The 17,974-nt window shown below is 35.4% G+C and overlaps 1 protein-coding gene across 1 annotated transcript in view; it reads right to left on the bottom strand.

The window, feature by feature from the left end:
- Window positions 1-17,618, bottom strand: part of ZC3H12B (zinc finger CCCH-type containing 12B) — a gene marked incomplete at its 3' end in the record, with an annotated part of 32,922 nt that extends 15,304 nt beyond the window's left edge. The window contains exon 1 of the mRNA XM_084258308.1: window positions 16,933-17,618. Within this exon, the coding sequence (XP_084114434.1) occupies window positions 16,933-17,540 (608 nt within the window). The 5' untranslated portion in view covers window positions 17,541-17,618. The remainder of the gene's footprint in view (window positions 1-16,932) is intronic.
- Window positions 17,619-17,974: the final 356 nt, after the last annotated feature.

Below are 17,974 nucleotides of genomic sequence, written 5' to 3'. Positions count from 1 at the left end.
AAAGATAAAAACCATATGATAATATCAATAGATGCTGAGAAAGCTTTCGACAAAGTGCAACACCCATTCATGATAAAAGCCCTTGAAATTCTTGGGATACAAGGAACATACCTCAACATCATAAAGGCCATCTATGACAAGCCAACAGCCAGTATCATTCTCAATGGTGAAAAGCTGAAAGCAATTCCATTAAGATCTGGAACAAGACAAGGATGTCCACTCTCACCATTGTTTTTCAATATAATACTGGAAGTCCTAGCCAGGGCAATAAGACAAGAGAAAGACATCCAAGGAATCCAAATAGGAAAAGAAGAAGTCAAACTATCACTATTTGCAGACGATATGATATTATACATAGAGAACCCCAAAAACTCCACAGAAAAGCTAATTCAACTCATCAATCAGTTCAGTAAAGTGGCAGGATACAAAATCAACACGCAAAAGTCAGTAGCCTTCCTATACACAAACAATAAATCTGAAGAAGAAGAAATCAAAAAGACCATCCCTTTTGTTATTGAAACAAAAAAAATCAAATATTTGGGAATAAATCTAACAAAAGAGGTAAAGGACCTATACAAAGAAAACTATAAAACACTGTTAAAAGAAATAGAAGAAGACACAAAGAAATGGAGAGACATCCCCTGCTCATGGATTGGAAGAATAAACATTATTAAAATGGCCATCCTTCCAAAAGCAATATACAGATTCAATGCTATTCCAATCAAAATTTCAATGTCATTCTTCAAAGAAATAGAACAATTATTGATGAAATTCATATGGAATCACAAAACCCCCGAATAGCCAAAGCTCTCCTGAAAAAAAAAGAAGGGAATGGAGGCATCAGACTCCCAGACTTCAAACTATACTACAAAGCCATAATCATCAAAACTGCATGGTATTGGAACAAGAACAGACATACAGACCAATGGAATCGAATAGAAAATCCAGAAATAAACCCACAGATTTATGGTCAACTAATCTTTGACAAAGGAGCAAAGACTATGCATTGGAGCAAAGAAAGTTTGTTCAATAAATGGTGCTGGGAAAACTGGGTCGCTACATGCAAAAGAATGAAGCTTGACCACCACCTCACACCATACACAAAAATCAACTCAAAATGGATTAAAGAACTAGACATAAGACCTGAAACCATAAAATATATAGAAGGAAATATAGGCGAAACACTACGGGATTTGCACATCAAAGACATCTTTACAGACACATCACCCAAAGCAGTGATAGTGAAGGCAAAGATAAACAGCTGGGACTATATCAAATTAAAGAGCTTTTGCACAGCAAAAGAGACAATAACAAAAACAAAGAGAAACCCCACCAACTGGGAGAACATTTTTGCACCCAACACTAATGATAAAGGACTGATCACAAAAATCTGCAAAGAGCTGATGAGACTCAACAACAACAAAGAAAATAATCCAGTCAAAAAATGGGCAGAAGAGCTTAAAAGAAACTTCTCTGAAGAGGAAATGCAAATGGCCAACAGGCATATGAAAAAATGTTCAACATCACTTGTAATCAGGGAAATGCAAATCAAAACTACCATGAGATACCATCTTACACCAGTGAGAATGGCACATATTAAAAAAACTAGCAACAACAAATGTTGGCGAGGGTGTGGAGAAAAAGGAACTCTTCTGCACTGTTGGTGGGAGTGCAAACTGGTCCAACCACTGTGGAAAGCTCTGTGGAGATTTCTGGACCTACTAAACATAGAGCTTCCATATGACCCAGCAATTCCACTCCTAGGTATTTACCCAAAGGACACAGAAACATCAATTCCAAAGAACACCTGCACCCCTATGTTTATAGCAGCACTGTTTACAATAGCTAAGCTTTGGAAACAACCCAAATGCCCAAAAATAGATGACTGGATCAAGAAGATGTGGTACATATATACCATGGAATATTACTCAGCATTCAAAAAAGATAAACACATGCAATTTGCTGCAACATGGATGGCGCTGGAAGGGATCATGCTCAGCGAAATAAGCCAAAAAGAAAAAGAAAAATACCGGATGGTCTCACTCATAGCAGGAATCTAGAAAACTTAAATAAGGGACCAGGAAAATGAATAACTATAAGAAAGTGAAAATCAAAATCAACAAAAAACTATGAACCAGAGACACTTTTAGGGGGGCGGGGGCGGGAGGGGAGGGATTGGGGTCAGAATGGGGGGCTGCAATTGTATGGGGAATATAACAATAAAATTTATAAAAAAAAAAAAAAGCTCAACTAAATGATCTTACCTTTCATCTCAAGGAACTAGATAAAGAAGAACAAACAAAACCAAAAAACAGTAGAAGCAAGGAAATAATGAAAATTGTACCAAAAATAAATTGTACCAGAAAATTTAAAAAGACAATTAAAAGATCAATAAAAAATATGTTTTTTCAAAAAAAAATATAGACAAACCTCTGGCTAGGTGCATAAAGAAAAACAAGGAGAAAATTATGATAAATAAAATGAGAAACAAAATAGGATCAAACTACGAACATCTCTACATCAGTAAGTTGAATAACCTAGAAGAAATTACAAATTCTTAGAAATTTACAACGGATCAAGATTAAATCAAGAAGATAGTAAACCTAAATAAACCAATTACAAGTAATGCAATTGAACCAGCAATCAAAAGTCTCTCCAAAACAAAAGTCTAGAACCAAACAATTTCAGTAATGAGTTCTACCAAATCTTCAAAGATGAACAAATTGCTATCTTTCACAGTCTTCAAAAAATTGAGAAAGAAGGAATGTTTTCAAACACATTTTATGAGGCCAACTTTACTCTGATATCAAAAGCAGGCAAAGACATCACAGAAAAGAAAACTATAGAAAAATAACCCAGATAAACAGAAGGGAAAAAGACAAAACTAGCAGGCAACTATAAATCCGGAGACATTCAGCAGCAGGGGGGTGGGGAGCAAGAGGGAAGAGCACAAGGGACCATGGTGATGGTTCATGGGTGACTTGGTGGTGGGAATTTTGTAGGGACTAACATATGAGAGATGAAAGCAAACTGTACCAAAATGAATACTGATGTAAAATATATAGAGATAAATTTAAAAAAAATACAGGCAACAATTCTCAATAAAATATAGCAAATTGAATTCAAGAATACATTGAAAGGATAACACATATGATCAAGTGGGAATTACACTTGTATCCCAAGTGGGATACAAGGATGGGTCAATATTCCAAAATGAATCAATGTACCCAATAATTCACCCCATCAACAAAAGGAAAGATAAAATTGTATGGTCATGTCAATAGATGAAGACAAAATATTTAATACAATTCTGTTTATAACAAAGACCCTAAAAAATGGTGACAGATGGAACATATCTCAATATATTGAAGACCATATTTGAAAAAGCCACGACTAATTTCATACTCATTCATGAAAAACTGAAAAATTTTCCTTTAATATTTGATATAAGACAAGGATGTCTGATTTCACTATTACTATTCAACATAGTATTGGAAGTCCTATCTAGAGCAATTAGGTAGGAGAAAGATATAGAAATAATCCAAATTTGGAGAGAAGTAAAGCTATCATTATTTGCAGATGAAATAATACATAGAAAATGGGTCTCCCTGGTGTCACAGGGGTTAAGCACAGCACTGTGAAGCTATTCATAGCCTCTGCAGCACAAGTTTGATCCCTGGCTAGCCACGAAGCTACCCACATGGAGCAGCAGACCACTCATGTCTTGCCTGCTGCTCCCTTTAGCAGTGTATTTCAGTCAGTCTGCCTGTTCTGTTCCTCACCCTGTCTCTAGTGAATCCTCTCACCCCACTGCACCTCTGGCCTGCACTTCAGTTCTTGTATGCACAAATAAATAAATCTTAAAAAAATACATAGAAAACCCTAAAAACTACAAAAAAATAATTGAAACAATAAATTGGTAAAGCAAAATAGCAAATTACAAAATTGATATACAAAAATCAGTTAAATAATTATATGAAAACAATGAATTTGAAAATAAGTAAATAAAGAAAACAGTCAAAATTGCAATACCATTAAAATGAATTAAATACCCAGGAGTAAATTTGACAAAGGAGCTGAAGGAACTGTATAATAAAAAGTATAAGACAATGTTAAAAGAAATAAAAGAAGACATAAAGAGATGAAAAAGTACTCTCTGTTCATGCACAGGAATAATTAAGTTTGTTAAAAGGCCATTTTACCCAAAGGAATTCACAGGTTCAACGCAATCCCTAAAAAAAAATTAAATGCAATTCTTCAAGGAAATATAACAAACATTACTGAATCTCATATGTAACCACAAAGACTCTGAATAACCAAATTAGTCCTAAAGAAAAGAAAAAGGAAGAATAGTGGTATCATAAACCCATACTTCAAACTAAACTACAAAGTTATAACAATAAAAACATTGTTATTGGAACAAAAACAGACACAGAGAAAAATAGAAATGAGTTGGAAACCCAGAAGTAAACCCACAAATATATGTATATTTAATCAACAAAGAAGCCAAAAACACTGGAGTAAGTAAAGTCTCTTCAAAAACTAGTGTTAAGAAAATGGATAGCCACATGCAAAAGAGTAAAACTAGACTACTGTGTCAAATCATATACAAAAATTAACTAAAAATTGATTGAAGACATGAATGTAAAACCTGAAAGTTTATAATTTACAGAAGAAACCACAGGAGAAACACTCCATGGCACTGGTTTCAGTGATCTTTGTGGATTCAGTTTAAATTGCAAAAGAATCAAAAGAGAATATAAACCAGATGTGTAGATCAGTAAAAGAAACTATTATTAAACCCTAATGAATGAAAGAAATTATTTGCACATAGTACATCTAACAGGGTCTGATATCCAAATCGACAAAGAATGCATATAACTCAACAAGAAGAGAACAAATAACCCAATAGAAAAATGGACAACTTTCCATTTCCCCTTCAGGGTGGAAGGGCATTACTGTCAATGAAAATAACCATAATTACTCCAAGTGTTTTGCTGAAACCTTAGATGCAAGGCCCTCTAGCCAAATATCTGTGATTTCATATTGTTGGAGCATTCATTGCACTCCTGTGGATTGCAGCTTTCTATAAGTTTCCTGTGGTTGAACCATGAAAGAAGGCATACTAGAATTATACAGAAATTAGGATTCCATGAAAGATTTTGAAGATATAAGGAAGGATAGTATCTTTCAAAGTGTAAAGTGATCTTGAAACAAAGAATTTCTTTGCATTGACTTGCATGGAAGTATATCATTGACTTGTGTTCCTGGACTATGAAACACAAATACTAGTGCTAAGGAATATTTTTTCTTGATAAATTAACAATTAATACTATGAACCAAAATAGCCAAAAGAGCAAAATAGATACTCCCCCAAAGAAGATAAAAATGGTGCACAACTCACAAATGGTGGACAAGAAAAAGTCCTCATCATGACTTATCGTCAGGGAAAATGCAAATCCAAATTACAGTGAGAAACATGTGAAAATGGTCCACATCAAAAAAAAAAAAAAACAAAAACAAAAAAACATAACAGAAACAAGTGTCAGCGAGGATGTGGAGAAAAAAGAACCCTCATATGCTGTGAGTGGAAAAGTAGACTGTCCCAGCCCTTATGGAAAACATTATGGAGGTTTCTAAAAATATAGTATAGACCTGCCATAAAATTAAGCAATTCTATGCCTGGATTTCTACTTGAGGGTGCAAAAACACTAATTTAAAGGGATATATGCTCTCCTATGTTCATTGTGCATTTTTTACAATAGTCAAGTTATGGAAACTACCTATATGTGTTAAAGGACAGATGAGTGGATTAGGAAGATGCGTTATCTATACACATTAGAATACTACTAATCTATAAGAATGATGACTCTTGCATTTACTACAACATGGATGGAACTGGAGGGACTAATGCTAAGTAAAATAAGTCAGAAGGAGAAAGACAAGTACTGTATGGTATCACTTATATTTGGAATATAGAGAAACAAAACAAAGTGCCAGACAGAACCAAAATAGTAACAAACCTTGCCAGTCTGACTGTAGAATTAAGGTTATCAGAGGTGAAGTGGAGCATTCAGAACAGGGTGTGCAACAGACTATGTTGGAGGAATATAATGGTGGGTATAGTGTGGTAATATATATCTGAACAGGATAAAACTGAATCATAAGAGTGTTGTAAACAAATGTTATCTCAACAGGGCCTCCCTGGTGGTGAAAGGGGTTAAGCACCAAATTATGAAGCAATATGCAGCCTCTGGAGCATGAGTTCAATCTCAGCCAGCAAGGGAGCAACCCACATGGTGCAGCAGAACTTTCCTGACTTGCCCGCTGTTCCCTTCAGCAGTGTATTTCAGTCAGTCTGTCTGTTCTGTTGCCCACTTTGTCTCTGGTGAATCCTAGTGAATCCTCTCACCCCCTGCATCTTTGGCTTGTGCCCCAGCTCTTATATGCATATATAAATAAATCTTAAAAAAAGTGTTAACTCAACAACAAAAAAATAAATATCCCTTTTGTAATTAGAACATGAAATAAAAAGAGAAGAAATTCTATTACAATTCCTTGTAGGTATAAACATGAAAATCAAAACAGCTAAAAATTATTCATTTAATTGGAAGTTGAAAGGGAAAATTTGCAGAGGAATTGGGAGAAGATACATTTATAGTTATATTAAATACTCACAGATGGTACACTAGATTTATGTCTCATTTGACTCAAAATTTAGATATGTTAGCATGTCATATAATGCTCCATACTAAAATACAATTAATTAGATGGAGTGGACAGAAAAACACATTGGCCTACAAGTACCAATTCTATTACAATAATTTGGATATTGTCTGTCAAAAAAAGATTCTTCAAATGAAAAGAACCATTTTGTTAGAAATTTAATTTCCATGTACTCATATTTTTCCTGTTTTTGTTTTGTTATAGTTGGTGTCTAGTTTCATATCATTATAGTCAGAGAAAGTATTAGATATAATTTCAGCCTTTGTGGCTTTATTGCCAACTTATTTGTGTCACAAGATATGGTCTAATCTTGAAGATATTCCATGTGCTCTTAACAAAAATGTATATGCAGAAGTTTTTGCATGAATATTCTGTAAGTGTCTCTTAGACCTATCTGATATAGCTCCTCATTTAGAGATGTTGTTTTATTATTTATACTTTGTCTTGTTGATTTGTCCATGTTGTAATTTAGATATTAAGGTTCATTAATTACTGTGTTGTTATAAATAGCTTTCTTAAGTTCTGTTATCATCTTATGCATTTTGGTGCTTCATCATTTGGTAATATCTATTTATAAATATTATTTGTTCTTTTTGTATTAGATCACTAGACTCTTAATCATAATATAGTATCCTTTTTTATCTTTGTTAAACTTTATTAACTGAAAGTCTACCTTAACAGATAATAAGTATAATTGCTCCTGATATTGTTGGTTGCCATTTGATTGTATAGCTGATTTCTAACCTTATTTATTAATTTATTTTTCTGAAATATTTTATTTTTGCATAATGGGAAGGCTAAGTCTTTGTTAGCAGTTGCCTTCCTCATGGTATCCAGGACATTGCACAACTCTTCTCTCTTCCCATCTTCCTCTAGACATGCATGTGTGTCCCCATCCTTTTTGTAATGAATTTGAGGACCGTTTTCTCATTGAGCAACACCGTGGTGTGCTGCTTGTAGGGGGCAAAAACCATCACCTCTTGGAGCATATCTCATATAACCATGTGATTGGAGGAGTGTCTGCAGTTGCAGCCATGTCACATTTTGCTCACATTCTTTGTCAACTTTTGACAACTGTTGAGATCCAGACCCATAGCCACAAAGTATCACAGGGCGATGACTTGGGAATTGGATAGCAGCACATATAAAACACACAGGGACCCACTAATCTTCTCATATTCTAACCTTTAATTCTTAGTCTATACTTTTCTTTGTTGGTAAGGTAAGTTTCTTGTAAAAGAGTTGGTAATTTGCAAAGCTAAAATAGACAACTCTTAGCAAGAATCATGAAAGGAAAAATAAAGAAAACTCCAAAAATTAGAATTAGAAATGATCGTTACAACAGACATCATATAGAGGATCACAAGAGAAAACTATGAACACCTAAATACTAACATTTTGAATAATCTAAAATAAGTTGACAAATTTTTAGAATCACACAGCCTTCCAAAACCGAACAAGGAAGACTCTACCCAAAGCATGGCAGAATAGAAAGGCTGGGGTCAGCACCTCTCTTAAAAACAAGAAAAAAAAAATAAAAGGATTGATATGAGTTCTTAGCAAAACCCAGACACTTGGAACTAACTAAATGGAAAGAAGGGGGCAAGGAAAGGTGGAGCCCATATTCCGCAGGCACCTCGCCACACCAGAAAGCCCATCCCAGCAAGCTGGCCAACATCTTCCAGCCCAGACTAGGCCCCAGCCTGGATTTCAGAGTATCCCACCCTACATCTGAGACCTTTGGATACCCACAGACACAATTTAGAAATTCCAAGTGCCAGCCACACCATTCAACTGGCCCATGCATATAAGCAGAGGAGGCCAAAACTGGAGCCTTACATTACTGTGTCCTGCATTGGGGACACTCAACTGTCCCCAGACACACCAGGAAGTGTATCCCACTTAGTCTACTGTACCTGCCAGTATACAAGGCCACAGCCAGAGGCTTGTGGTGCCAGGACCTACATCAGGGACAAAGCAGTCTGGTCAATGGAAGAGAGGGCAGCCCCTACTCCACCCAGCTGCCACAGCAGCCCAGAATGTGTGATCCACCCATGCCCAGGTAAGGATGCTAAGACTTCCTGCTCACCAGCAGCAGTGGTCTAGATGATGCGTGCCATGGGACCCCTTGCTCCCAAGCCCACCCATCTGTCACAGTGGCCCAGGCAGCATGTGGATCCACCCATGCCCTGGAAGAGCACCCAGAAATCCTACTGGCTATTAGAAGTGGTTTGGTTTGTCAGAACTGAGGGGAAAGTAGCAAGAACACCCTCCCTTACCTCCACCCACCTCCCAGAGGAGCCCAAGCTATAAGCAGACACATTCAAACCCTGGTAAGAGAACACAGAAGTCATGCCTGCAGGCACCAGTGGCCACGTGGCCCTATGCCTAGAGCAAACACAAAAACAAAAATGGGAGAAAGAAAGACAAATACAAATGAACAAACAAGCTCTTCTGGGAACAATATACCACAGAAAGAAACTCAGATTCCAGAACCTAATGACACTGACATGTAAGAATTTATCTCCCTGACAGAAAATGATTCAAAATCACCTTAATTAGAAAGCAAAAAGAAACAGAAAAGGAACGGAATGCTAGAGAAACATAATCAAAGAACAATGAGACTGATTCCACAAATAAGAAAATAAAGGAACTGCAAAATGTCAAAAGATAAATGGAACAACTAAATAATTCTGGGAAAAGCCACAAAATGAAATGAAAGAACCAATCAGTACTCTTGAAGACACAGATATAAAAAGAGCCAAAAAAAGAAAGAGGGAAACAAAGGAAAAAAAAAACAAAGAAGCACTTCAAGAATTATCTGACACCATGAGGAAAGAAAATATGAGTTATAGGAATCCCAGAAAGAGTAGAAAGATACTAGGGAACTGAGAAACTATTGAAAGAAATAATTGAATAATTGAATAAACTTGAAGAAGGAAATGAAAATAGGCATACAGGAAGCTAGAAGAAACCAAACTACCATAATGAAAAGAAAACTACAGCTAGACACATAATAGTAAACCTTCCAAGAGTTCAAGACAGAAAAAAAAATAATGAAGCAGATGAGGGGAAATAACAGGCTATAAAATTAAACTTATCAGGCTGACATCAGACTTATCTGAAGAAACACTACAGTCAAGGGAATAGAGTAACATATTAAAAAAAATTCCAAAACAAAAATATCAGCCAAGAATGCTTTATCCTATAAATCTCTCTTTCCTTCATGAGGGAAAAAGAATGTCTTCTCAAGCAATATCTTCAGAAATCCATGCTACTAAACCACACTCCAAGAAATATTATGATAAATCTTTAATGTAATGAACAGGAAGAACAGAACAAGGTAATGAATAGAACCACAAAACAATCACCAAAATGAAAATAAAAACTTGCATGTATCAATAATCACCCTAAATATTAATGGAATAAACTCACCAATAAAAAGACACAGAGTAGCATGCTGGATTAAAAAAAAACATAATCCAACCTTCTGCTGTTTCTAGGAAACATATCTAAACTCTAAAGATAAACATAGAATGAAAGTAAAGGGTTGGAAAACAATTTTACAAGCAAATGACCCCAAAAAGAAGGCAGGGGTAGCCATACTTATATCAGATAAAACATACTTCAAACTAAAAAAAAAAAAAAGGTGACTCTAAAGGACACTATAAAATGATTAAGGGAACAATATGCCAGAAAGAGGTAACACTCATCAATATATACTCATCAAATTGAGGGAGCATCAAAAATACATTAGACAATTACTATCAGCTCTGAAAACAGACACTGGAGAAAATGTATTTGTATGGTAGGTGATTCCAATGCCTCACTCTTACCATCGGGCTGTTTAACAAGACAAAAATTAAAGTAGAACACAGTTGCCCTAAATGAAGGTGTAGATCATGTGGACCTAGTAGATATTGATAGGACACTGCACCCCCTACAAACTGAATACACGTTTTTCTCAAATGTATATGGGTCATTCTTCAGGATATATCACATATTAGGTCACAATGCAAACATCAATAAATACATGAAGATGAAATCATATCAAGTGTCTTTGACCATAAAGGCATCAAATTAGAAATCAACTGTGAAAAGACAGCAAGGAGCTCCCCTGTTACATGGAGGCTGAACAACATGCTACAGAAATATCATTGGGTTAATGAAGAAAATAAAATTATCTTGAAACAAATGACAAAGATGACAGAATTTTCCAGAATGTATGGGAACCAGTGAAAGTGGTCCTATAGCAATATAGGCCCATATCAAAAAGCAAGAAATAACTCAAAGAAACAACTTAATCTCTCATCTTGGAAACTAGAAAAAGAACACTAAAAATCCAAAGGACATAAGAAAGGAAATAATAAAATTAATGCAAAAATAATGAGATAGAAATAAAAAGACAATCCAAAATATCAATGAAAACAAAAGCTGGTTCTTTGAAAAATAAAAATAGACTTCTAACAAGTTTCTAAAAGAAAAGAAATTAAACAGACACAGTAGGAAAGCAGAGGATGAAAAGAGATAACAGTGAACATTCACATGCAAACAAGCTCAACAATCCAGAGAGATGGACAAGGTCTTAGAACTGTACAATTACCCAAATCTGAAGAAATTAAAATATTAAACTTGAATAAACCAATTATAAGCAGTGAAACCAAAACGTAATCAAAACCCTCTTAAAATACAAAAGCCCAGGACCACAGGGTTTCACAAATGAGTTATACCAAACCTTTAAGCATGAACTAATGTTTCTGCTACAAAAACGTTCAAAAATTGAGAAAGAAAACTACCAAATACATTTTATGAGGTCAAAATTACACTAATATCAAAACCAAATAAAGATAATACACACACAAAGAAAACTATAAATCAATCTCCCTAATAAACACAGATGCAATAATCCTCAACAAAATCTTAGCAAACCAAATCCAAAACCTATTAAAAGGATTACAGACCATGACCAAGTGGGATTTAGTCCAAGAACACAAGGATGGTTCAACATCCAAAAATCAATTAATTAAATTCACCACATCAACAAAAAGAAAAATAAAGACCATGTGATCATATTAATAGATTCCCAGAAAGCATATGATAATGTCCATCATCCATTTATGGTGAAGGTTCTCAAAAGACTTGGGATAAAAGAGCCATGTCTTAAGAAAATAGAAGCCATATATAACAATTCCACAGCTAACATCATTCTCTTTTTTTAAAAAAAAAGATTTATTTTTTTCATTTATACAAGTGCTGGGGTACAGGCCAGATGTGCGGAAGGGTGAGAGGATTCACCAGAGACAGAGCAGGGAACAGAACAGACAAATGAAACACACTGCTGAGTGGAGCAGTGGGTGAGACAGGAGAGGCATGCCACACCATGTGGGACTCTCGCCAGCCGGCCGGGATTGAACTGGCTCTGGGGCTGAAACGGCTACACAGTGTGGCACTCAACCACCTGCGCCACCAGGGAGGCCCACTAACATCATTCTTAATGGTGAAAAACTGATTGCCTTCCCATTAAGATCTGGAAAAATACAAGTATGCCTACTCTTACTACTTCCGTTCAATATAGTACTGGAAATACAAGCTAGGGCAATTAGGCAAGAGAAAGACATGACAATGATCCAAAAAGGGAAAAAGGTAAAACTTTTATTGTATGTAGATGATATGATAATATATATAATAGAGAATCCTAAAAACGCCAAAGAAAAGACTAATTAAAACATAATCTACTTCAGAAAAGTAGCATACATAAAAACCAGTTACCTTCCTATATGCAAACACTCAATCTCAAGAGGAAGAAATTAAGAAAACCAACCCATTTACAATTGTACCAAAATAATTAAATACCTGGGAATAAACCAAAGTATGTGATATACCTATAGAAGAAAAACTACAAAACACTGTCAAAATAAATAGACCAAGACACAAAGAAATGGAAAGATATTCTCTGCTCATGGATTTGAAGAATCAACATTGTAAAAATGTCAATCATACTAAAGGCAATTTACAGATGTATTGCAATTCCAATAAAATTCTCCATGGTATTCTTCAAAGAAATAGAACAAAAAAATGAAATTCATATGGAAACACAAAAAACCCTGAATAGTGTAAGCTCTCCTGACAAAAAAGGAGAAAGAATGGAGGTATTACACTCCCAAGCTTCAAACAATAGTACAAAGCCATCATAATAAAAATGGCATGGTATTGAAACAAAAACAGACACATAGACCAATGAAATTGAATTAAGAGCCCAGAAATGAAACCACACATATATTGCAAACTAATCTATGATAAATGATTAAAAAAATTACATTGGACCAAGGAAATCCTCTTCAATAAATGAAGTTGTGAAAAACAGACTGCAACATGCAAAAGAACGAAACTAGACAACTAACTTTATCCACCCTATACAAAAATCAACTGATAATGGATACAAGACCTTAACATAAGCCCTGATATCATAAAATATATAGAAGAAAACATAGTCAAAACACTCCATGACATAAACCTCAGAAATATATTTGAGGAGCCTTCTTCAGAAGCATGAAAAACAAAGGAGAAGATAAACATTTGGGACTACATCAAGTTCAAAAGCTTCTGTACAGCAAAGAGACAATAATCAAAACAAAGATTATTAATTCTTTCTCTTGCCTAATTTCTCCTGAATGGGAGAAAATATTTGCACACATGATGACAGAGAAGGGACTAATATCAAAGATCTACAAATAGCTTACACAACTGAACATTAACAAAGCAAACTACCAAATCAAAAAATGGCAGTAGAACTAAAAAGACTCTTCTCCAAAGACGAAATGCTAATGGCCAACAATCACATAAAAAAAAAAAAAGTTCAACAGCACTAATTATGTGGGAAATGTAAATCAAAACCACAATGAGATAACACTTCACTCCAGTGAGAATGGCCCACATTAAAAAAAAAAACAGAAACAACAAATCTTGGGCAGGATGTGGAGATAAAAGAACCCTCTTACATTTCTTATGGGGATGTAAATTGTTCCAGCCACTATGAAAAGCTGTGTGGAATTTACTCAAAACACTAAAAAATGGATCTACCATATAATCCAGCAATTTCACTCCTAAGAATCTATCCAAATGAGAGAAAACCACTAATTCAAAAGAAAATCAGCACTGTTATGTTTAAAATTGGACTTGTTGTATTAGCCAATATGTAGCAACAACCCCAATAGCCCCAAATAGATGAATGGATCAAAAAGTTGAGGTATATTTACACAATGTAATATTATTCAGTGATCAAAAAAGACAAACTCGTGCTATTTGTCACAGCTTGGATGGAGCTGGAAGGGATTATGGTAGCCATAATAAGTCAGAATGAAAAAGATAAATATCAGATGGTTTCACTTACACGTGGAACATAGAGAAACCAAACAAAGGGTAAAAAAGTCAAAACTAGCCAGCCGACCATAGATCTGAGGCTTTTAGCAAGGGAGGGTGAAGGAGGGGTTAAAACAGGGGATGGAAGAACACAGGAGAATGTGATGATGGTTCATGGGTGATAGGGTGGAGGAAGAACTATGGGGGCTCAACAATGTAGGAAAAATTATTAAAAAGAAAAATAAAACATAGGACCAGGTGGTTTCAGTAATGCGTTCTACTAAACCTACAAGATGAACTAATACTATTTTATCCATACTCTTTAATCAATTGGACAGTGAATTCTTCCAAATACATTTTGTCAGGCCAAAAGCACTCTGATACCAAAGTAGATAAGGACATCACAAGAAAAGAAAACTATAGACCGATATACTTGATGAACATGCAAAAATCCTCAACAAAATTCTAGCTAACTGAATTCAATAATACAATAAAAGGATCATGCACCATGACCAGATGTGTTTATTCCTGGTTGCAAGATGATTCAACATCTGCAAATCAATTAATGCAATTACCTGTCAAAAAGGAAATATATTTCATATGTTTATAACAATAGATGTAGAGAGAAAATTTGCCAAGATCCAATACCATTAATAATACAAATTTCAACCAAATGGTGATAAAAGGAGCATGTCTCAATATAATAAATAAGCATGCCTCATATGTAACAAACTCACAACTAACATCATGCTTAATGGTGAAAAACTGAACGTTTTCCCTCTAAGATCACATATAAGACAAGGATAACCACTGACAACTATCATTCAATATTGTATTGGAAGTCCTATTCAGAGGAATTAGGCAAGAAAAAGAATTAAAAGATACCTAAATTGGAAAGAAAAATTAAAACTATCACTATTACAGCTAATATGATAACATACACTTGAAAACCTTAAGTACTCCACTAAAAAAACTATTAGAAACAAATCAATAAAGTGACCTAAGGAAGTCACTTAATCTTGCTGAGCTCTAGTTTTCTTTTGTGTAAAATAAAGTTGCTGTGAGATTAAACAGAATTATATATTAAAATGCTCAACTCATGTAAATAACAATGTTATGGTTCATAAAATTTATTCCCCTTCCTACTCCCTTTTATCTTTATGGGAGTAACGAATACTAGGAAAACAAGTAAGTCATAAAATAAGGTCCTTGCCCTCAAAGGAAATGGGAAAATTAAATTAAAACTTGCTAATCTAAGGTTTTTTACTTTGTTCTGATTGTATACAATCTAAGAATTTCATCAAATATTGGTGGACTCAGTAGGAAGCAGGCACATGGTCATTGGGGCTTTTAGTCAAAGCTAGATGACAACTCTTGTATTGAGAAATACAAGAAGGGATTTCTAACATTTTCTGATATGAAAACACATTATGAGAGAGTAAGGAACAAAGAGGTACAAAAGTCTTGGTCTCTATTACTTTCCAATTTTTGATGTAACAAGTTACTGTCACACATTTAGTAACTTAAAATAAACCAATTTATTATCTCATAGTTCAGGAAGTCAGAAGTCTAAAATAAAAGATTTGGCATGGCTATGTTATTTCTGCAGGTTTCAGGGGAGAGTCTGTTTCCTTGCCTTATTCAACTTCTAGAGGTCACCCATATTCCTTGTCTTATAGCCTCTTTTCTTAAAATATCACAACCTCTTGTTTCTGGAATCACATCTATTACTCATTCTGATCCTGTTGCTTCCTTACCTTTCATGAAGACCCTTGAGATTACATTGATCCCACATTCATAATTTGGGATAATCTTCCTCATCTCAAGATACTTAATCACAATTGCAAAATCTCTTTTACTATGTAAAATAGAATATTCACAGGTTCAAAGGATTAGGAGGTGAACATCTTTAGTGGGATATTATTCATCCTACTATAAGTACCGTAGTTCAAGACAATCATTGGGGTCAGAAAAATAAAGATGGTATTTGCAGAGGTGGTAAATTTTGAAGGGTATTAGGATAAGAGGGGGTCATTCCTGGGTTGGAAAATGACATGAGCACAAGAAATGGGGTAGAAATCAGCTTAATTTATAGGGGATTGTTTTTTTAAAAATATTTATTTATGTATGCATACAAAAACTAAGGTACAGGCCAGAGGTGTGGGGAGTGAGAGGATTCACCAGATACAGAGTGGGGAACAGAACAGGCAGATCTACTGAAATACACTGCTGAGGGGAGCAGCAGGCGAGACAGAAGAGGTCTGCTGCACCATGTGGGTAGCTACCTGGCCGGCTGGGGATCAAACTCATGCTGCAGAGACTGTGAACAGCCTTATAGTGCTATGCTTAACCTCTTGCACCACCAGGGAGGCCCTATAGGGAACTATTAAAGAGATTGATTAAATGCAGTGTGAAAGGTGCAATCAAATGGGAGAAGAAAAAGACCATATCAAAAGTCAGACCAAAGGGATCCAAATTTGGTAGAATTGCAATTGTGAGTTACTGTGAGATCCAAATAAGTCTTCAAGATACATCATTAATTCAGCATTTCAGAATGACTGGCCTAGCCATGTAGGGATGGGAGTGGGGGCCCCAAGGTGAACTAAGGTTGAATGGTTTTGTCTGCTCTGAAGCATCACTTACATCTATGTTACTTTGAGGACACCTAAAAACACATTGGTAACAATTTCCAAGGAAAGAGAAAAAGCCAGAGTAAGATAAGTTTAGTCTTTGTTTTCTTAGAGAATTAGAATAAAAAGACAACAACCAATTTGCTTTGCAAATAAAGACAATTTCTATGTGCTTAAGGCAGTTTTTAAAAAGATAGAATATATATGCTAGTCTTACCTCATTGCCACATTACTTCCATCAATGACAATTGGCCTCAAATTATCACTGTCATCTATTTCATCTTCAAGAGACAATTCAGGGCTTGCAATCTCTCTGGAGCTGGGCCACCGAGGCACTAACAGACTCACGTTGACTTGCCCTTCTGAATCACCTTTGTTCCCAAGTCTGACAAGCTCTGCCAATACGTCATTAATAAGTGATTCTGGGCCCAGTTTGTTCAGCACTGATTGAATTTGTTCCTCGGAATAACCCAGTTTTAGAGCAAAATCCATCTTAACTTGGTATTCCTTTTCCAAGTCAGGCTTCCCATGCTGTACAATGCTGCTCTGGGAAAAACTTGGATGATCTAGACAAGGTGATCTACAGAGCTGGCGGTGTGACTTATATGGAATCTCCTTTTTCTTTAGCTGACTGTCCCCAGGGTGGAAGTTGTCATTTTTGCCACTCTTAATGCTCATCAGTTCAGGATCACTCTCAGAGCTTATCCATTCTTCAGAATCAGCATTTTCTTGCTCCCTGCTGTCTTGCCTAGTCTGCTGCCTTTCTTCCTTAGAAGAATTCTCCATTTTTTGTGCTTCCACTGCAGCTGTGGCTGTCATACCCATTTAGTGGGCAGTCTGAGGTGTAATGAGCTTTTTCTTTTTACCCTCTTTGGAATCCTTGTATAGTGGCATCCCTTTGTGGTACAATGTGGTGGTAGTGATGGTGCAAGAGTTTGCCTGTTTCATTTGGTATTTTCAGATGTTAATAGTCCCTACAAATAAACACACACACCATTATCATGTTTAGTAAAAATCAGGAAAAGAAATTTAAAATGCAGATGTTTCTTCCTAAAATCCTACAGGTTGTCTGACATTTTATTTTCTTAAAATGATTGTACTCACTTTACATTGAAAATATTCTCTAATAATTCTAGACATAAAATTTCAGTGGGGGAAGTAATGCTATAATTTCTACACATACACACACAAACATACATGTACACACACTCAGTCACAGCTAGAGTTAACTGTGTATCTCAAAAACTCTGAGAAAGCGA

The sequence above is a fragment of the Talpa europaea genome (genome assembly GCF_964194135.1).
Source record: "Talpa europaea genome assembly, chromosome: X".
NCBI classification, from domain to species: Eukaryota; Metazoa; Chordata; class Mammalia; order Eulipotyphla; family Talpidae; genus Talpa; species Talpa europaea.
The sequence above is the reverse complement of the archived record's forward strand: the minus strand, read 5'-3'. Positions and strand labels throughout refer to the sequence as shown.